This window comes from Megalopta genalis, chromosome 1 (genome assembly GCF_051020955.1).
Source record: "Megalopta genalis isolate 19385.01 chromosome 1, iyMegGena1_principal, whole genome shotgun sequence".
Classification (NCBI taxonomy): Eukaryota; Metazoa; Arthropoda; class Insecta; order Hymenoptera; family Halictidae; genus Megalopta; species Megalopta genalis.
In genome coordinates, this window is record NC_135013.1 from 42,710,611 (window position 1) to 42,733,409 (window position 22,799).

General features: G+C 32.4%; 3 protein-coding genes and 3 long non-coding RNA genes across 7 annotated transcripts in view; 2 read left to right on the forward strand and 4 right to left on the reverse strand.

The window, feature by feature from the left end:
* Nca (neurocalcin homolog) overlaps window positions 1–22,799 on the reverse strand; it is a 510,394-nt gene that overhangs the window by 245,603 nt on the left and 241,992 nt on the right. The window lies entirely within an intron of this gene.
* Window positions 1–22,799, reverse strand: part of LOC117222608 (neuronal calcium sensor 2) — a 414,719-nt gene that overhangs the window by 222,065 nt on the left and 169,855 nt on the right. The window lies entirely within an intron of this gene.
* Window positions 4,606–5,643, reverse strand: LOC143262226 (uncharacterized). Its single transcript, XR_013036118.1, has 2 exons — window positions 5,487–5,643; window positions 4,606–5,425 (listed from the first exon to the last, which is right to left on the reverse strand). It is a non-coding gene; the product is annotated as an uncharacterized LOC143262226 (long non-coding RNA).
* Window positions 5,782–7,491, forward strand: LOC117222943 (uncharacterized). Its single transcript, XM_076528101.1, has 3 exons — window positions 5,782–5,869; window positions 6,742–6,881; window positions 7,343–7,491. The coding sequence occupies exons 1-3, from the start codon at window positions 5,845–5,847 to the stop codon at window positions 7,481–7,483; spliced, it is 306 nt and encodes a 101-aa protein (XP_076384216.1). The 5' UTR covers window positions 5,782–5,844; the 3' UTR covers window positions 7,484–7,491.
* Window positions 10,114–11,335, reverse strand: LOC117222347 (uncharacterized). Its single transcript, XR_013036119.1, has 2 exons — window positions 10,838–11,335; window positions 10,114–10,776 (listed from the first exon to the last, which is right to left on the reverse strand). It is a non-coding gene; the product is annotated as an uncharacterized LOC117222347 (long non-coding RNA).
* LOC117222997 (uncharacterized) lies at window positions 11,598–12,105 on the forward strand. The gene is made up of 2 exons (XR_004490818.2): window positions 11,598–11,799; window positions 11,890–12,105. It is a non-coding gene; the product is annotated as an uncharacterized LOC117222997 (long non-coding RNA).

Here is a 22,799-nt window from a genome sequence, read left to right on the forward strand (position 1 = left end):
GTTGAACATGAGTCGTGCGAGAATAGAAACGCGTTTGATATCAATAATACTGTTTTAGCCATTCTAAATAATATATGAAAATTCCTATTTTTCTGAATCTAATGTATTCATTTTTCTTTTCATTTTTTAGGTTTAACACTATTTTTACCAAACGGGACAAAATACAGCTTTACATATTTTAATTCAACACCTCCGCACCCGTCCGATATTCGAAATTGCGGTGCCCATGCAGCCAGCTGAATTTCAATTTAAATACTGTGTACGAAAGAATGAATAAATAAATTAAATACCATTGTTTTATGTACAAAAGTATTCAATTTGCTCATACATAACGATGAAAATTCGCACGTTTGTGACTTCGACATCGTCTGCGGATTACACTTTAAAAGAATAAAAATAATAAATGACAACAATCGCATACGCAAAACATGATACAAAAATAAGTAGTTGTACAGTTCAAAACCAACTGATTCATGGTAGTTATATTCCTCAGTTTGTTTATTATTTTTCAAACCATTGAACTTATTACGCATTCTCTAAGATTTTTATAACCTTTTGCGACAACTTTTTAATCATACTCTGAAAAAGGTCAATAGATTTTGTTCTAACTAATTTCAAATTGAAGAAATTTAAGAAATTTAGAGAATTTTTACATTACATTACAGAAATTTTATTGAATATTTACATATTGCACAGTACGATAGAAAGAAATCTTTTATATCGATACTATTGTACGATTATCGAGTTTTCATTGCTAAAAGAAGGTCAATCATCGTTCGAGTAACTCATACTTATTGTTAGACATCTGAAAGCATGTACACCCTCTTACACGAAGGAAAGTGTTCTTTTAACGGAGTTTATTCTTAAGGTCTCCTTAAAGTCTTAGTGGGTTGAGTAAGAGCCCGCTGAAGTACTACATACGCTCATGTTATCTACTTTCTGATAAATTACAGATTCGTAGACAGAATTATAGTTGAAACGAGGGGCACGCTTATAACAATCCATCTTTAAGATCATTCCATGTCACGGACATACTACAATTCCTAGCAAAAAGTGTTCGAACACCTCTTAAAACGCATTTCTTTTTTAAAACTTGACTAAATGATCTGATTTTTTGTTAAATGTTAGAGCGACTAATTTACTGTACAATGACTAAAATACCGTTTCTTAATTTTGCTATTGCTTGGAATGACAAAAAGAATACAAAATATCTCGTTCTTTAGCTTCTTTATCTGAACATGGAACGAAAATTAAAAAAATGCGTTTTGTAGATCACGGTAACTTATGTGCATACTGAAAAAAGAATAAAGTTTCGTATGAAACATTTTTTAATCGGATTTTATCTTACAAGGAAATTTAATAAAGTTAAAAATTTGTTTATTTATGAGACTTCTCTATTTTTTAATGACCGAATACTGATAAATCAATAACAATTGCACTTTTTCACATGATATTCTTTATGTAGTAAAAAGGCCACGCAAAAAGTTGCAATTATTATTGATTTATCAATATTAGGACATAAAAAAATAGAGAAGTCTCATAACTAAACAAATTTTTAATTTTATTAAGTATCCTTGCAAGGTAAAATTGAATTAAAAAATGTTTTATAGAAAAGTCTTTTTTTCGCGAAGAATAAAAATCTGTAAATAACAAAAACAAGTTTCCATTTAAAGAAACAAAGTTACCTTCCAAATAACCATCAAAGCGATCAACAATAGCAAAAATGGATAAAATATTTATATTTATCCCTTGTATTCAAGTAACGTATTTAACATTTTTTCCGAAAATGTGTTATTTTCGAGATATGTAGATTTAAAATTTTCACATTGTATACTTTCTATTTATGTATACTATACTATATAGATTTATTTTCTAAATAAGAAAGTAATATAGTCACCATGCATAAAATGAAAAATATTGGAACAGAAGACCAGACATTTTGCATGCATCTAACATTAACAAGTGCTGCATTTTCGAAAGTACAACTTTAATTTACTAGATCAAATTATAACAACATTATCACATAATAGTACTTTATGAAAGAATTCATTGTATCAAGTATTTGATCTTAGAAATTCTCTCTCTCTCTCTCTCTCTCTCTCTCTCTCTCTCTCTCTCTCTCTCTCTCTCTCTCGTATGTGCATTGACCACCGCAATGAGTTCACCGTGTGACCTTTATGAGCTGGACTATCAATGTTCTATAATTTTCAATAATGGATGCGAATTAAATATTTAAGTCTCCGAAACACAATGAACATGGTATTTGCAGTCAAATAGATAGAATACCTGCGTCGTTGAATGACGTCAGACGTTAACACTCCATTGCATACAAGATGATTAGAAAATGTAAACAATGATTTCTTGGGAATTTTAACTGAATATATCTCGATAAAAAGTTTCTAGATTTTTGCTTTAGGTAGCGTTTTTCGATTATAAAAAAATAAAATAATAAGTATATTATTCAATTTTTATACAAATACTGTTGTTATACATATTAATAACGATAATAATAATATTTTGTAAGAAGGACCAGTTCTTACAACGAATTAGGTGAAGGTGAAAACAAACCGTGCAAACTAACTAGACAAAGAACATAAAGCAACGTGTTGGTATAAAGTAGTATTTAAAAGAATGTATGTACACCGCTTGAGAAAGAAAGAAAACAAAACATGAAAAGACAAATTACGTGACACATGAAACACAAATGATTATAATACACATTAATTTCAATGTTACAGATGAATTTGGTCGGTTTATTAAATCGTTTTAATAATATGACACATTTATCGTCGCGAAATAAAGTTTACACTCAATTATGCTGCACAGATTTGTGTAATCTACAATGTACACAGACAAGATTTGCAGAACACGAGTTTTCGCTGAATAAAATAATACATATCCATAATATTAACGATTGACAATGTGAATATAAAATATTAAACTAATGACTGGACTGCGGATATTTATGCAAAAAATGTGTTGATCAAAAGAACAGTGAAAACATTTAAAGAATTTCAGGATACTGTTACATTATTTTCGATTCAAGAAAATAATTAAAAAAGTGAAAGAAATGCGACTTCTGCATTTTGCAATTAACGCGGACAACTTTTATTTTGCATAAAAGTCTACGATCTAAATGAGTGTACATTTCACTGCGCAAGAAAAATCCATAACAACGTTCGACTCTGACAGCGATATTTCGTTTTCATTTTGAGAAAATAACAAACGCAGCTACCCGAGTGCCAGTGATGTAGCAAATTAATTGCTAGCTGTTCACGCTCTAAAGAACTCGATTATTAAATCAGTCTATTAGAACAATATCTCTAGAAAAAAGAAGGAGTCTCGTCGTCACGGGTTTCTATCTCGAAGCAACGATTTTTTATATGTTTTTTATACACCGCGGAGAAAGCTAAGGCACGTTCCCCTTCGGTGATCAAAATGAATATTAATTTCTAGCGAGGTAATGCATGTTCCGTGAAAATCGTTTCCGTCTTGCAACAGCTATTTATATACATAGAAGGAAGAAGGAGTAGGAATAAGAGGCAGCAATTTTCCTCGGCAGGGCGATATTTGCACAACCGTGGTCCTCGTCCTTTTAAGCGACTCCGACTTGATAAGATGTTGTCCTGTTTAACAATAAACTTTTATATCAGATCCATGACGATAAGGCGCATGAATCATTGGCTGCAGAGCTTGCTATCAACGAAAGAGAATGACAAGGTTCTATGTAGAAAAATTTCATGAGATTAACGTATCATAGGTAATCAGAGTTGGGCACTATTAACATAAAAAATTGTTTTCAAAAAACAACGATTCGGATTAAAGATACTTTATCTTTATTTGATCGCCCGAATAAAAAAAGTACTTTTGTTCAACGAGTATCGAATAAATAATTTCATTCAACGAGAATTTATCCGACAAATAAAGATAATTTTTTTATTCTAATCGTATTTATTTGTAGCGTCGAATAAAATTTTCATCTTTTATCTGTATTCTTATTCGAAGTCTGCGCGCGCGCGAATAAATCTTCGAATAATTTTTGCTACCTCGAATAAATGCCAGCACTTAACGACAATGCACGGTTATACATTTGTTCTTTACACATGTATATTGTCAATCTTCTGAAAATTTGGTTTGTATTTTTCTGCAACTATGGCGCACCATATTCTAAAATTTGGAAAAAAACTGCAGCCTATGTCGATAATATGTTGTTTCCATAAAAATATGATAGATATGCCAAACTATTTCTATAAGAAATCTACATTTTTGGGCATTTTTTATTTTGTATTACAAGGATTATTAATTTAAAAAGCAGAACAAATTCTCAAAAGTGTACATTAACAGTCGTGAGATATGATATTTTTTTCAAAATTTTCGCACGCATTTAAATGGAGATTTATGGTCGTCTAGCGTATCACAGCCGTTTAAATCTGCTCAAAGGTAGTTTTGATCCCCAACCGGTTACACCCTTTCTAACGCTATAAACAATTGTCAATACTGGAGTAACCTTAAACAATGGTGAAGTGTACTAAATACGGAATTAGTATGAAGAATATGGAACACGGATGATAGGTAGAAGATTATCATAAAGAAATAAACAGAAAGTTGTTTTTTGTTTATATATTTCAGAACTTTAGTAATCATATCACATTTTATCAATGTTTTAACAATTACAATATCGAAGCGGCTTGCGTTTCAAAGAATTTAATTTTGTCAATATTCTGACAAGAGTGACGAATCTTCGTCTACAGATTAGGTAGAGAACGGTGACCGGTCTAGATGAATGTACAACATTCAACGTTACTCTCTTGACGAGACTCTCAGAACGATCTTTCGACTGATACCTTTATCTTGTGCAACTTGTCTCTAATATTAATCTCAATAGTATCCGGTAGTTTATTTATATCCTCGGATAACACGTAGACTCGTCTACTAAAACTGCGAATGTGAGAGAAACGTGGCGTATCTACGATTGGTACACATTGGATGTCATCGTTGAAATATTTGATATTCATTTCGGACAATTTTTCTAGGATTAATGACTGCGGAACTTTGGGATGGACGTATAACAATATAATCGATGTCACTATCCCATTCATAGGTCTGAGCACAAGATTGCGTGAGCGTACGTGTAGAAAATGTTGAGAGGTGACGAGTTGATGTGCTAGGGCTTCTGTCTGGAGATATACCCCTATTGTTCTGTCTGGACGATACCCTGCCATTAAAATATTTAAGCGGCCGACTATTTTGCTAAGGACTTCTATGCAATTGGGAAGTGATATGTTTGCTACTGCATCTATGACAACAGCCTGCCTATCCGTTAGGGAATATGTCTCTTCTGAGAGTGCAGCGACGGGTACGTTGTATGCGTTTGAGGGAAGCGTAACAGTTTCGAAACTTCTTGGGCCACTCATGGTTCCTGACTCTGAAAACAGAAGAACTGTATCCGGAAAATAGGAAAACGCGAGAAAATTTGCAAAACTCACCTATAACTTTTTGGCACTTTGTGTAACTCGATAGATTAGTATGTACGATCGGATTATTGGGACACGTGGATAAATAACACCCGAATGACCGGTCGTCGAAACTCCGTCACCGATCTCGAAGGCAGTGTGTACATATGGCGCCATCATACCGATATTCTTAGCGCACGTTCCTCGAAATCGTCCACAAATCTCCCACTCTTACTGAAAGGCGAACACCGCCGAAGTGGTGGGAATGTGCCGTGAGTAAAAAGACATTTCGGGAACTCGACAATCCCTTCCATTACTCCACTTTGGTTTGCAGACTAGTGTGTGTTTGTGTGAGGGGGGTGGGGGGTAGTGAGGACACGAGGGACGCCGTATGATGCCGACAAATGGAAACACTGGTAAAAAATAACTAACCTACAGTACGCGACAAAAAGATAGCACACTTTAAAATTAAGTACAAATACACAAATGAAATAGAATCGAATTCCACCGGTCTAACAATTTTATTTGGAAGAAAAAGAATTTTTATCGAAATATAGTGCGACAAAATGATAGCACATTTAACTAAAAATGATGGAATAAATATAGGAATAAATCAACGAATGATATTTAATGGTTAATATTTTGTGACTCCTCCATTATATTTATTGTCAGTTATCATTATCTTCGACAATGGTTTATAGAGCTTTCTAATAGTTTTTTTGCTCCAATTGCTCCCATTCATTCGACAGTATTTTGAAATTGTTTGCAATTTGCATACACAGCTCGGTTAAGATTTCCACAGTAATTTTCAACGATATGACGTTGCTGGTCAATCCAAAACGTAATTTTTTTCTCGATAAAAGTACTTTTTTACTACTTTTGCAGTGTGTGCTGCGGCAATATCCTGCTGAAAAATACAGGGTGTCTCTGAAAGTATATAGAAGCGGGCATCAGGTGATTCCTCATAAAAAAGATGAAAAAAATATAGAATAACTACTTTTTGCGTGGGACTTAGTTTTCGAAAAAATCGAATTTGAATAGTTCCTTTTTCGTGAAATATCGCAAGTAAAATATGTATCGTCTTATTGAGTCTATAAGACTGTGTAAAACAAGTTCTTCTTTAAATTAAACTATAGACGTTGAAATATCTTCAGGTAACGTCTTGTCAAACATGTTTGCGGTCTGTGCATTGTTACGTACAGGGACTTTCCGTACATTTTTCGAAAACTTTTTTTAATCACCCCTTTCGTGACCCTTAACCTTTTACCTAGTCATGTGCGTGTTAAAGGGTCGTTCATTGGGGAAAACAGTCGCCCTTTTTCGAAGCACTGCGACTGGTTATACACCAATTCCGGGAAAGTAGATGTTTGGACCACATACAAACACCTCCGCCGTCATATTTGGGCCGATTTTGACCGTATAAAAGAGGTATGATTTCGTTCCTCATCGGGCAGTATTCTAGAATCAATACCACACACACACACACACACACACACACACACACACACACACACACACACACACACACACACACACACACACACACACACACACACACACACAACGTGTGTATCGGGTATAATCACACTTAAGCCGTTTATTTTGATCTCCTCCGCATTTCTGAGTGTATCAAAGCCGAGAGCGCAGTACTTAGACTCTGCGAAATCACTTCACATCTAATACTTGTAACTTCTTAATTAATTTGGGTAATATACTATACTTAGGTCTTAGTATATCGAGTTAATTCAATTTTTTCAATTCACATTCTTTCATCGATTCCAGTTGCTAGTATCAAAGTTCACCACATTACACTTTTGCCGCTCGAAGTGCACAAACTTAATAAGTTACGAGGCTAACTAACAATTCTTATACCTTACAACCACTTGTAGATCCCAGCGGTGAAACAAACTCATCTACAAGTTACCTTCTTGTGGATTCCGGTGATGAAACAAACTTCGGCTCGACCACATCCTTCTTTTGTTGTGAGTCCCGGTGGTGAAACAAACGTCGGCTTGTCCACAATTCTTTAATCTCACCTTTCCTCCCCTTGTAGGTCTCGACGATGAAACAAACGTCAGCTAGTCTGCAAGTTACCTTTCTGTGGGTCCCGTTGGTAAAACAAACGCCGACTTGTCTACATCCTCCTTCATTGTGGGTCCCGGTGGTGAAACAAATGTCGGCTCGTCCACAAGTAACCTTCCTGTGGGTCCCGACGATGAAACAAACGTCGGCTCCGTTCACAACCAACAAAACTCCTACATTTCTCAACAACAAAAACGGATTCTCGGTCACGCATGACTGCCTTAGCTCTTGGTTCGTAACAGTATAAACATTTTGTTCAATATATACGATTATAATTATTAAAGTGAAAATCTGGTTTAGCATAATTTTTAATGAATGCAGTTGCATAAAGCATTACTTAAGTTAAATTTACATTTGCATTTAATTTGTTTACATGAAAATTATTTATATAAAATTCGTTTATAACATTTGAATTTTTTTATATACCAATACACACACGCGCGTGCAATCGTGAATAAATATGTGTGGACATTTTTTAAAACGAAATAATTTTTCTAAAACTGGACAAAACGATTTGAATATTTTTGAGACGATAAAATCGTCAATTTAAAAAGGCATACAAAAATGTTTGAAAAAATGTTAATTGAGTACTAAGGTTTGAAGTTTTTTATCTGATCATGTATTTATCTGTTCTAAGGGAGATTCGTAGACCAGGCAATGCTTATTTCGGCACGGGTGGCTACCTTAAGATCAGGATAGGGTGCGTAGACCAGCCAATGCTTATTTTGGCACGGGTGGTTACCTTGAGATCGGCATAGGATTTGGGGAAATTGTAGTTAGGATGCCTCGTAACTTTTTGCAAGAAAGAATTGAAGATATACCTCGAGCGGTAAAGATATATCTCTGTAGGTTGTCACCAACGACTGCCTCGAAGTAGGAAGTGGAAATAATTGAATTTTGTAACCAAAGTAACTGGTAAAAGCTAGTATATTAAAAGTTTTGGTTTTACTACAAATGTATCTGGATAAGTGTATCGCGGACTCTATCACGTTCTCAGTTTATCGCACTGAATCGGCGGGGGCTTCTGATGCGGTATCTATTACCTACTAGATTGTTTTGCTCGAAAGAGAATTAAAACTCGATCTCGCTAGAGTTTCCACGTCGACGATTGACTCGAAACTAGCCCGCTTCCGGTCGCGTTTGGGCCCTTTATATACCTAGCTGGCGCCAGCTTGACGTATACCTTCGGGAAGAAGCATAAAAAATTCGTGGGAAAATTTTCCGTACGTTACATAATGAAACTTTAAATAATGCATTCTTTAGATTTCATGCATGCCGAACTCTTTGCACTACGATTTTTTTCACAGCTATGTTGGTAAGCAGTTTCCTGTGATTAATAATTTCCGGAACAGAAAGAAACAATTTTTGTTTCTTGTAATCATGTATCAATAACTTTATTACTTTATAAATAACCTGACAATTCATTTTTAACCTCTCTTACTCGAAAGCACGATAAACCGAAACCTCCACAACTCGAAGATTTGTTTCCTTCTCTTGAAGTTCGAGATATCGAGATTCCAGTGTATCATAAATACATAAATCCAAAGTCTAGTTATGAACTTTAACACGAAACGTATCATCGCTGTTCAGATGATCGATTTCACATTTTCCATTTTATAATAACTGAAATTACTAAGCTGCTTCTACTGGAAATTTTGGAATATATTTCCTCATTCAGGCACACATTGTTGTAAAAATTGTGAAAATTTAAATAAATTCAATCTTATAATATTTATACGGGTACACACAGGTACCAGTCACCTTTAGACCTCGGTACGTTTAGTGATAACACTTTAATTATGTTTTGAAATACATATTTATTGTAAAATATGAAACAAACTGTGTGTTACTAGAATTATTAGAAAATTAAAATATTAAGCTAATATTTCCTATGGTCAATTATAACTTTCTGATATTCGATACTTAACGTGTCGAACTTTTATATTTTGTTTACTATTATTGATACAGAAGGCAGGTTGTAACAAAAAAGCTTCCGACAGTTTTTTCTCGAAAATGTTCTTTTCTATCTGTTAAACATTGAATCTGTTAACTGTTGAAATGTGGTACTAATTATGACATCTATTGAATATGCTGATTACTTCGTTAATCATGTTTAATACGTGGTGTCCCATAATTATGTTAACACCCGGAAAAGGGTGATTCCTGATGTCATTTAAAATAACCCTTTCCTTAGCGAAAATGCAATTCGCGGCTTTGTTTACGAGTTATTAACGGAAAACACTGCCCAATGACAAGCGAGCTCGTCTAGTGCTAAGCGGCCGAGCCAATCAGCAGAACTGGTCTCCCACCGTTCGTTGGCTCGGTCGCCTTGCGCCAGCTGAGTTCGCCTCTCATTGGTCGGTGTTCTTCGTCAATAACTCGTAAACAAAGTTCCGGATTGCATTTTCACTAAGAAAAAAGTTACTTCAAATGACCTCAGAAATCACACCTTTGCAGTTGTGAACATAATTATGGTACATCCTGTGTATCCATGACCTTAACGGTCATTATTTCAGGATACTCAAATATGGAACACTGATAATAGGTGGATAATTATCATAAAAAAACAAGCAGAAGGTTGTTTTTTGTTCGTGTATTTCAGAATTTTAGGAATCACATTACATTTTCATTAATTATTTTAACAATTTTAATATCGAAGCAGATCGTAGCGTTTCGGAGAATTTAATTTTATCAGTACCCTGACAAGAGTGAGACAAATCTTTGTTTACAGATTAGGTGGAGAATGGTAACATGGTCTAGAGCGTATAATATACTATAATATACTTGATATAGTTGATATAATAATATATTTGATATATTTGATATAATATACTTATATATTATATATACTATAATATAATATACTTAATAATTCATTTCGTCGAACCATTTATTTATGATTCGTTTCGGCGAAAGAAAAGTATTGTCCTCAAATAGCACGACAGAGTAGAAGAGTGTGAGTGCGTACTTTTATATGCTTACGAAGGGTGATGAGTTCGTCTACTATTTCTTCTGCGGTGAAATATATCCGTACTGTCTTTCCCCGTATTAATCTTGCGCAATTAATATTAATGCGATTGATATGATCGCCAGTGGCTCATATATATTCGGAAAGTCGAATTCCTCCTATTGCATCTACATCAACGGCCAGCTCATCCCTTACTTCTAAGTCTGGATCCGTCTGAGGGAAGCACTGAGATATCAGTTTCGAATTGTCTTGGGCCACTCATGGTTCCTGACTCTGAAAACAGAAGAACTGTACCCGGAAAATAGGAAAACGCGAGAAGATTTTCAAAACTCACGTATAACTTTTTGGCACTTTGTGTAACTCGATAGATTAGTATGCACGATCGGATTACTAAACACGTGGAGGAATAACACTTGAATGACCGGTCGTCGAAATTCCGTCATCGATCTCGGTGGCACTGTGTACATATGGTGCCATCATACCGACGTCCCCCGCGCACACTCCCCGATATCGACCATAAACCTACCACCCCTACTGAGAGGCGAACTAAGCTGATTTACGCATTGCGTTGCGTCGTGTCGTGTCGGCGTAGGCACATCACAATTGGGGAAGTCGATTATCCCTATCTATTACTCGATACGATAATGCCGGCAAATGAAAACACTATTAAAAACTAACTAACCTAGGACTAGTGTGAAATTCACTTAATCTAGTTACATCTAGGTGGCACGTCGGGAGCTATCAGCGTCTATCGATACATGCTTATGGCAATACATGTCACGGGCTCTATCACGGATCATAAGGACAGTGCCTAGTTACGGTCAGCGGGCGTCAACACTATAAGGAAAATTGGGGGCACATTTTTGACTGCCATCTGAGCTAGCTGCAAACTTGGACGAACTAAAATTTAATATGGCTGCCTACCCGCATGCGCATTTCGTGGACTGTGGTAGACCATGTGCGACGCAACACCATTCCCGCCATTCTAAGCGAAGCTATGCTGATCGCAAGCGGATCAGCGAACTGCAGCAAACAGATATATGAGCCGTTTATTTTGAAAGTGGCATAAGTCACTTTGTTTTTAAGTCGATATATTTAAGGGTTTGCGTTTTAACACGTTTAAAAATATGGATGCTAACCTTCGAGAAGATTTACTTGTATTTGTTATCTCAGGATACTGATATTTTTCTCAGTATAAATAATTTCGTATAAACATTAAAAAATCACCACTTTTCATTACGGTAAAGTGACTTATGCCACTTTCAAAATAAACGGCTCATATACTCGACATAAGCAGTAAGTCACATTTATTTTTATTTCCCATAGTCCCTTACATCTTTATAATAATATTTAAAGTACATATATTTTTGTTTTGAATTCTTTTAGATTGATCCATTCTATCATTGACAACGTAGCAGCGAGAACATCGGAGCCAGGAGCAACAAAACCATTGGAGCGGATAAATCAGTTTAATAAACACGTGTACGAATATATTTCATTAGAAATGGATTTTCTGTTGTATACCACTATAGAATAGAAAATAAAAATTTTATGGTGATGTACATAACTGTTTTCGAAAAAATATACTTAATACATGCTTAACCGTTTAAGTCTCAGGGGTCATTGAAAAAACACGGTCGAAAAATATTTCAAGTTTTGTTCAATAAAATTTATTGAGAACAATGAAATAAAAAATGTGTTAGTTGTATTATTTACATTTAAAAAAGCAGCTATGCGATGTACGTAAGTCAGTAAAATTGAACGCACTACTTCGACACTCTCTGAGTGCACTGTCAGTTGTCCATAGTGTTTAAATGTCTTGGGATTTAGTTCTAGAATCCAGAATTTGATTTACCGTCTTTAAACTGCCATACTGAATTTTAGTTTGTCCAAATTTGCAGCTAGTTCAGAAGGCAGTCAAAACAATGCCCCAAAAATTTGCTAAGATCGAGTCCCCCTAGTTATGGTAAGGGGGTACACTAAACTTTTCAACCATATAAACTATAGACACGGCTTCAAATAATTTGCCCGAAGCAAAGACGAATCTTCTACATGACGTAGATGTATGTTTAATTTCCAGACAACAAATTTGATCGATTAAATATTAAATATTTTAAGAATTATAATTTCGCAGAATCTATTTCAAGTTTAATTTAGACGTTTGAAGGAGTAAAAAGAACAATATATAGATGTCTGGAGGTAAACTATTTATTTGTAATTACTGATTAGCAAATAAAATAGTTCTCTTCTCTCTCCTCTACTTCGTTTCTTATCCTATTGTCATTTTTCTGGAAATTCTTTCCTATTATAATATAATCTGATGTTATAATAATGATAACTCATTATTTTAATTAAAATTGTATAATCTCATTTGATTCTATATTATTGCGAACCGTAAATTATTAAAAATTCTTGCTATTAGATTTTTTGTTAATATTTCATATATATATATAATATAGAGTAATAGTACGGTGTTTTGTACACGAACTGCCGTATCTAGTAATATACAGTACCAGACAAATTTATTCGGATACTCTTTAAAACGCAGAATCTTTTTTAAAACTTAGACTAACCGATTAGAATTTGTTTTAAATAATATTCGGACTATAATGAATTTTTTAACTATAACTATAATGAATTTTTTAAATTTTGTTATTACTTGGAATGACAAAAAAGTAAAGAACTTCTGTTTTTTAACTTTTTTACCTCAGCCTATAATGAAAATTTGAAAAATGCGTTTTATAGATCCTGGTAATATATATGCGTACTGAAAATATGCTTCTACATCATGTTCATTTTGGTATCACGTAGATGATTTTATCTTTGTCTAAAGAAAATTATCTGAAGTATTTATATAGTAAGAATACACCCAACAGACCAGAGGAAAGAAAGTAATAAATTGGGCAACAGATGTCGGAGAGTGAAAAAGTCTAAATTAAAAAATATTCAGACAATTGACTTATAATTTAAAACAGTATTATAGACATTAATTTATTGACTCTTTCTAGCGCTCGTTCAACTACGAGTATCCTATAACCAGACAATCTCACGGTGGAACAAATGAGCATTCCAGATGGAAAAAAATCATACATCGATTTATCTCATTCATAATAAATTGAATAATTATTTTGAAAAACATCCATCAGAACACGATATATCGGATGCAACACATATTAGTGATTTCTTAATACTAAACTTAAAATATCTTCTGATACCAACGATTTTTCGCAATAATCGCTTCAGTATTTTTATAAAAATAATGACAAGTTAAATCGATTAGAACATTAACAAATTTATGATGCCATTTAAAAAATGATATTAGCCATCACATGTCTTCCATGCGTTCACCTAGAAAAATCTTATTCATGTCGGATTATGTGCCTCCTAAAACCATTCAGTTTTCGTTTGAAACATTTTATAATACCATCAACAGTTTCGAAGATATTTGATTGATTCGATTTAAATGGCTTATCCTGTACACAGATGATAAATGTTCAGTCGGTTACGTGATTCTGAATCGTTGAAAATGGCAACCGCGATTTAAAAAAGCACTGCCATGCGCATTTTTCGTTGCATTACTTTTGCATTTTTCTGTAGGAAGCTTTTTGGAGCACGAATTTGATACATCATATCGTACCATGTGAACGTTACAGTAAAAAACTTGTCGAAAAATTGTCGGAACGAATTGTAGTTTGTATAGGCTACGAAAATATTTATGAACATAATATGCGCGATAGGTATACCGTCACAATCGTCATCCTTAGATGTAGATTTTTCTGCAAAATAAAAATATTCGCAAAATATGAAAGATCTCCAAACATTTTTTTCATATAATAAATTTAATCAGTCGAAAGTAGTAGAACAGTCTTTTTTATGTTTTAATATTTTTACTATATCACACATTTGTTACAATATATAATTTTCTTGCAAATACATAAAACAAGCAATTGTTTCAAACAATTTTATCCGTTAATGCAGATAAACTTTTTCTTTAATGTCATCTGAAGGTCATTATGTAGCAGGTCGTTGAATTCATCTCGTCGTCGCTTACTATGAAGTTAAAATTACCTAATTTCATTTAAAAATATAACGGTGACCTTGTTTTTCATCGAAAATGAATTTGTTTTTAAATTTAAACAATTGAAATTTCTTGTCGGTTAGATACTAATTAACTTTGATGGGAAACATTTTTTTGTCAGACCATCGAAAGGGGCCGAAAAATCGTAGGGATAATTTCTGACTCTCCTTGTATATAATATAAAATTTAGTTTACAGTTACACATGTATACATACATACGTACATACATAAATCGTGCAACGAAAGTCGTAATGTGCAATTTTCGCAAAATTTCAAGCGGTTATTTGGAACGCACGAACTTGTTAATTTACGTATGCACTCCAATGAAATAGGTTTTTTTTCCATTAGAGAATATGGACGCGACAGTTGTAACACATGCGAATTATGTATTTACGTGTCGGCAGCATGATGTTTAAAGTAGATCTCAATTTAATTAGGTAGCGGCTTCGTCTGGGGAAACTGCTAAAATATCATTTTAATTGCATGATCGCGTCAATTAATGTTCACACGAGTTTTAGAGAATACATTTTTGTCGCTTCAATTCATGCGTGACTCAATTAAAGAAGTTTATGGCTATCCAATAAAATGAAGCGAATACACCAAAAGCAACTTTTGGAAACTGCAACCATGCATGCGAGCGCTATGCAGATAATGCAATGTTACCTAAAAGTTTCGTTGCATTAGTTACACTGCGATAACGCCGAAAGTATTATTTATTTTATATTTATGACGATAGCTTCTTTTTCGTAAAAATATTCAGCTGTTAATATTACTAACGTTCCGCATATTTCCGTACAAAATTTGCAATTTAATTTTCACGTATATAAAATATGTCTGCGACAAGTGCAAGATATTGAAAATAAATAAAATATTTAAAAAGTTTCTTTCTATGATAATTTAAAGAAATTGATAATAATGTGTTGATATGTTTAAATTGTATTAATTTTTCTATTGTTTTATAGTTTAACTTTTCGTTGTTGTCATAAATATACATATAAAATCCGTAACCTAATAATAATATACTAGAATCACCATAATAGGATTAATTAGCAATATTCAGTAATTAAATTATTTTTACCATACGTGTAAAACAGTATTTGCAGCATCTGCGCTTTGAAATGAAACGAATTTAAAAATGGACAATTTTTATGAATTATATTGTCCCGTCATTTCGTTGTCCGATTTTCCTTTCATATTGAAAATGTGATTTATGATTCTGCTTATTTTCGAATATCGCGTGCAACATATGTAAATAGTATTACTATAATGTGATGTACAGATTATGGATGAAAATATAATACGGATTAATATATAAATCAACGCAGAATGTTTGAGATATAATATAATAAACACGTTTTATTCGCAAATACTTTAATCTAGGAAAAAGGTTATTGCTTTTTAGTTATGTAATTAGTTATTATAATCCGACATTTATCGTAAAGGTTTTAATTAAATACGTGGTATGTTCGTGTTTTCCTATACTTCATTTTTAAACGCCGAGCGCAAAATATTCGCAGTTTAAATTGTAATTTTATTGAAAGCTAAAATATATTCTTGAATTTTAAGGTGTTTTGAATATTTTTAGGCTAAGATGAAATAAAACGTACAAGTAAAAAAATATAAATAATTATTATGAAAAAGCTGTACATAGTGCCTGGGTTATGTTGTATACACGTCATCGCTTATCTTTCGCGACACATTCTAGCTACACACTTTTCAAACAGGTTGCAACAGCAAACTGGCTAAAATAGTTTCGAGTTGCATACCTATTTATCGTGTTTTTTTACAGTAGTCCCATTTTCAGCTATAAAGTTTCAGAAATATCTGTCGCTTAGTTATTTCTTTAAGCTCTTACTTTATAGATCAAAGAAAAGTAAATCTCTTTTGAAATTTTGGTTATAATAATTATTATAAAAATTTTGTTTAATTAATCTCTTTTTATAAGTTGGAGGATTCGTTAATTTATATGCAAAGATTTATATTTCCCGTGCGGTTTAAAAGTACGTAAACTCTTTTATATTCATATAACAATTTTGAACGATCCAGGGTTTAAAATAATACATTGACATTGTAAAATTCGTTTAATCGTTCTATTTTAAATTACAGTCTTTAAATTGCACGCTCAATTTCCCCATAAATGCCTAAAATCCAAAACCTATATATTAGTATTTAGCACGTACACTGTGATAATGCAAATGCATTTCACTGTGGAATAGGCACAGCGGGCGAAGCGTTAACGTGTGGGTATCGCTTGTGGCAACGTACTGTTTACGACAAAGGCGAACGGAAATTCATCGTGACTCAAACGGTTTGTCACGCACAAACGAATGGCCGACATGCACCGTCGGAAGCATCAGAACAGATTGGTAGGCACTTGCTGCGCTTATTAATTGACCCACGTTCGAAAACATTTTCCGAAGCGCTATTTCCGATCACGCGAACGTGTGCGTAGATTTTCTATAAGCTATGGTCAACGGTACATTTACAATTTCCAAAGTGCAATATCGAATTTTCTGCTCTCTTTCCAAATATTTTGCAATCCATTCGCTATACTTTGAAGTCGTTTTTTTTTGTAATTACATGCGGTGACGCACAAAAGTCAGTACACATCTTTTGAAACGTATTAAATCTTTTCAAAATCGACAAAATTGTTTCAATCCTTTTTGAAATGTTAGAACGACTGGTTTAGCGGACAGTGTGCAACGAAATTTTTGCGAAAATCGTGGTTGATTGTAATAAGAAAAAAATGAAATGAAGAAGGTTTCCTCAACGTTTTTTTATTTGAGTCTATAACGAAAATTTAAGCAATTAATACCAATTAATTGTTAACGTATCAAAGTTATATGACAACACAAATTAAATCGGTTTAATTAAATGTCTTACTTGTTCACTGATCAGCATTATCGTGCTACAAGAATAGATTTTTAATATAAATTTAAACAGAAATAGTAAATTATAATAGGTTTCTAACAAAAATCTATATTGTAAATAATGTTAAATAGGGGTGAAATTGATTAAGCAGATTTTTATGTAAAATTTAACTATTATTGAATTTATATTATAAATTTGAATCATGATAGATGTTTAATAGAAATTTTATTAGATTTATGATACAGACGTAAACAGAAATTTTAAATAATAATAGATTTTTAATAGAAATTTAAATTAATTGATTTTTAATGAAGGTGATATCAATTATGATGAATCTGTATTATTTTGAATTATAATAGATTTTTAATAGCTTAAGTTTTGGTAGATTTATAATTTAAATTGAAAAGCTCTTATTAAAGGCCGACATTAAAAGGTCTTTGTCTGTTTCTCAATAACCCGAACTTTCTCCATTTCTCCTTGCGAAGACATGTCGTCAGAGCTGTAAATAATATATTGTTACGAAAAGGGATTTGTGTGTCAATTTGACATACGCAACTTTAACATTAAGTCGAGTCTCTCGACGGTTAATGACATTACCGAGGAAATTTTCTCACGACAATTATAGGTTCGGATCCTCTTTCTAGGATGCAGATTGACATTTTCACTTTCGAGCATCGTGGGTTTCGTATAGCAACAATAATGAAGTGCATGATGTCGAAAGGGGAAGGAAGTCGCGTAGATACACCGTAGGAAATGAGTATTTATAGCAAATTACACTGTGCGACGCGAATCTTGCATTTCAATAATCACCAAGCGATTCTTAGGAATACAATGCCGCAAAGGATACTTGAGGTCATAACAATCAATGGACGACCAACTAAATATTATGTTTCCTTCGTAATTAATTAATTTCTAATTTTATTCATGATAATCTTTTTTTTCAATATAAATACCAAAATATTAAGTGAACCTATATTTATTTTACACAAAATTTCCACACTTTTCTTCCATTGATATAACAACCATATTGATACAAATTATATTGTTTCATTAAATGCATTAAATGCAAACTACAAATAAAAAAAAAACAGAAAATTACCACTTCTTCATTACGATGTATAAAAATTGGTGATAGAAGAGACGAATCTGATTTCGATTTAAAAGACATTGGATAACATTCCACATTTAGTAGATTATGTTTCAAATTTACCTAACGCGTCTAACGCGATATTATAGGCCAAGGGATGAATAAGCAGACTGCAGATTTTACGCATTTATGGCAACAATGCATGAGTGAAATGCAGTGCAATGAAGGCATCAAAAGAGTTTAAGAATATTGTTACATATTTTTATTTTGCTAACACTAAACCTACCATGTCCGTTAAAATGTCCAGTTTTACCATTTTTATTTTCAAATTGTCGAAATTATAAATGCTCTTTGATAAGAAACAATCAAGCTTATATTATAATAAAAGTGAGGGAATACTCTAAATAAATTCTAGTTTAAAGCATTAATAAACAAATCAGTTGGTCACTTTTATACAGGCTGGTAGCTTTAATTTTAAAGCTATTAAAAGAAATATATTTTTTCATTTAATTTCCATTTCTTAAACTTAATATGCTGGAGATTTGAATTTGAAGTAAAGTTTCGCAATAACTGTTAAGCGTAAAGAATATTTTCGTATATAAATAAAAAACTTCGCATAAAAAATTGATATCAGAATATTACCTATCATAATTTCTATTTCTCGGTAAAAAAAATTGTGACATTAAGCGTTACTTATAGAACCGAGGTACTTTTCTTCGAAATTATGCCGGGTCATAATCCGTTAATATGCATCCGACGCACAGGTTAATTTAAGTAACGCTGTTCTAGTAATTAAATTTAAAAGTGTGTCAACAATTATCCGTAATAAGGTTAACATTTTTCATCGAGATTATAATGCGAGCTTCGCGTGTGTCGTAACATGTTATACATACTTCCCGTCTTCCAGTCGAAGTTTCATCTACATATTTAAACAACCATATATTATTTCTGAAAGATTGATTCTAAAATCAGCTAAAACAAAATAAAAATTCTTGAGCGATAATATAAAACTGCTAATAGAAATATCATCACGTAAAGATCATAATCGGATAAAGAAATCTACAGATCATTATGCAAATTCTCATCTTCATTAAACACTTTTTTTTAACTATCTAAAGTAAAAAAAAAAGTTCTTATATTGACTGGAAAATTCCTCATGGTGAACGTAGAATAATAACCACGCATTTGCAGATGCAAAACTGCTAAGGCATTGGGAAAATTCTTGGGAGAAGAAATACATTTTTATTCAACTCTAGTTCGTTAGGATAAATGCAGAAAAATTGCATTATTTATTATTCATGTTTATATAAACAGTTACTCCATGTTCGAATATATTTTCTGAGCATTATTGTGTATTGTTTATTGTTGTGTTCTACCCACAGTATCTGTCTAAAATTTAAGATTGTAAATAATGCAGAGTCGGTGAAATTGTAATATGTATATCCGTGTGAGCTGAAGTTTGAAATAAACCTGCACTCAGGATTTAAAAAAGACATTAAAGTGTGAAATGAAAATGGATGGAAATTGCAGGAGAATATTTGGAGGAATTATTTCTCAGGATGGTATTAGGATTAAAAACGTACAAATGCAATCATTTTGCGAAGATATCAGCATTTCAATTGAATATACTGGCAGAATGTGGATATACGCTAACAATGTGGTTTCTATAGTTTCATAATGGCAATGGCAGTTTGAATGAAACAATGTCATTGTCGAACAATGTTGTTGCAAAGGAAATCATTGCCACAAATTTAGGACAGTGAGTATTGACACGTCCCATGAAACTATAACATAAACTAAATACGTTACAAGTGTAAGTTCTTTAAAGAAGAATGAATGATCGAATTCGTATCGTACTGTTTGCAAAAGTGGATACCAGACAATTGGAAGAAGGAACGTATGTTGATAAATATATGTATAAATAAAGTATATAAGTATATATATATAAATGAAACCGAAATTGAATAATGTTACTGAATGTGATTTACAAGGAAACAAAAATCACAGAAATAACGTAAACGAATGAAACGGACATTAACTGATAGAATGAATGACAAAATGCATTTCGTCGTTTATTTTATTGTCACTTGTTGTTATTGTCACATGTTGTTGTATTTTATTGTCAGAATTTTCTCGAACGTTTGCAGAGTTGTGCTAATTCAATTACATGGTAAGTTTTCGCAATTGAATTACGTTGTATTACAATTAGACAGTAATTCAACTACCTTATAAATTCAATTATAATATACATATAATTCAAACCTTTTAATTGCTAATTATTTTAATCATGAGCGTTATTCAAATTTAATGCAATTGAAATACAGTTCTGTAAATTATTTCAAATTTTTATGCCTTTCTTTCGCATATGTGCTCATTTGTTGTCATTTTATTACTTGTTAATTTATTATTTTTTAATTCGTAATTTCAATTCAATTGCATCGAGATTCGTAATTTTAGTTCAATTACACCGTAATTCATAATTCATGTAATTTAATTACTTAGTATTGTGTAATTGTACTCCAATTACAATTATGAATTCACAGTCTGATTGGATTACAATATAATTGAATTACTTTGTAACTATAATTGTTCGAATAATTCAATTAACTAAAGCTAAATTGACCCATTTTAGCTAATTGATCCAAAGCTAATTGATCCAAAAGCAGGTGCTTCAATATGAGCTTTTAATAATCAATCATGTCATACAAATATAGCAATTTTACCATAAAGAAAGGAAATATCATAAATAAAAAATATCATTTATTGAAATTTAAATCATAATTTTCTATTATATCTATTGTTATTGTTGATAATATTTCATCTAATGTAAAAATAAAAGCTAGTAATGAAAAAGAAAAATATTGTGTTATTCCTTGATGCCAGATCGATACAATGACAAGGAATCAATGCTATGGAAAGATTAATATTTCACTCAACAAATCTTTAAATATTGAAGCTTTATATATATATATATAACCTCTTAAACTTTAAAATCCCTCATTGAAAGCGAAAAGATGAAAGATGAAATTAAATAAGTTTAAAATGAGATTGTTAGGGTCGATCGTAACTAATTAAACGAAGTGTAGAATCAATTAGAAATGTGTCGAATTGCCACGAGGGTTAATAAATCAGCTATCAATGAAAAGAGATAAATGTTAAATAAAATTGAAGAAAAGACGTTAAAAGTTAACCATTGGAAAAAATACGTTGAAAGATAAGAGCCATTGAAGAAAATAAGTGAGAAGGTAAGAACCACAAGTTTTTATAAAGTAGGATGGAAAATGAGAAAAGTTAGAGCCAATTATGAAATTAATTATTCAAGAAATTTCGCACGCGAAAAAATTAATTTGGAAGGGAATATACAATAGACAGACGTATATTAAATTATTCTGGTTCTTCTAATTATTTAGTACATGCATTCACTCTTGCGCATTGACACCCATCTTGTGCCCGAACAATTCAAACTGAATTGTTTACTCGTATGTAAAAGCAGGCCCGAGTTTCCCTTTCCGACGTTGATATTCTATAGGAAATCGTTTTAACCGATCTCGAAATGATCACGGACATTTCAAACTCATCCAACTTATATCGCAACAGGCATTATAACACTGCTATACTATGGTCAGACACGATCTCATTAAACGAGTCGCTGAATTGTAGTATTCAAACCTTGTAAAATTATAGTTCAAACAGTTGTATCAAGGAAAGTAGCACAACCCGTACAATAAATCGTGTTTGCGTGAATTCATAAGTTGACTGCGGATCTTGATGAAAATTCTCAGTTTGATGCGTTATTTTACAAAAATTATGACTGAAGAAGAGTTTTCTTCGCGTCAACTGTAAGATTACTCATTGTAAAAAACAAATCAAAATGCTATTAGATTTTGTTAATTTATACGTTCTGGTACATTTGAAAAATCTGCAGTTTATAAGGTTCGTATAAATAATAGTCTAAACATTTATCTAACACCATTCACATTAGTCGAATACTTTATCCAGATAACTATTATTTGGTATTTCTTTGGTAATGCAAATAAATCTTGATTATTTTGATTTTGGTTTATCATTAGTAGATTGCAGATTTTATGCCTTTATGACAAATGAATTTTAGTTTCTATTTCTTGCAACTGATGCAGACAATTTTTACTTTCCATAAAAATTCGTAATCGACTCGTTAATCTTATGATAATAGTTTCTTGAAAATAAGTATAACACGTATGTACAATGAAGTCAAAGTTATGATACCACAGTAAGCTAAAT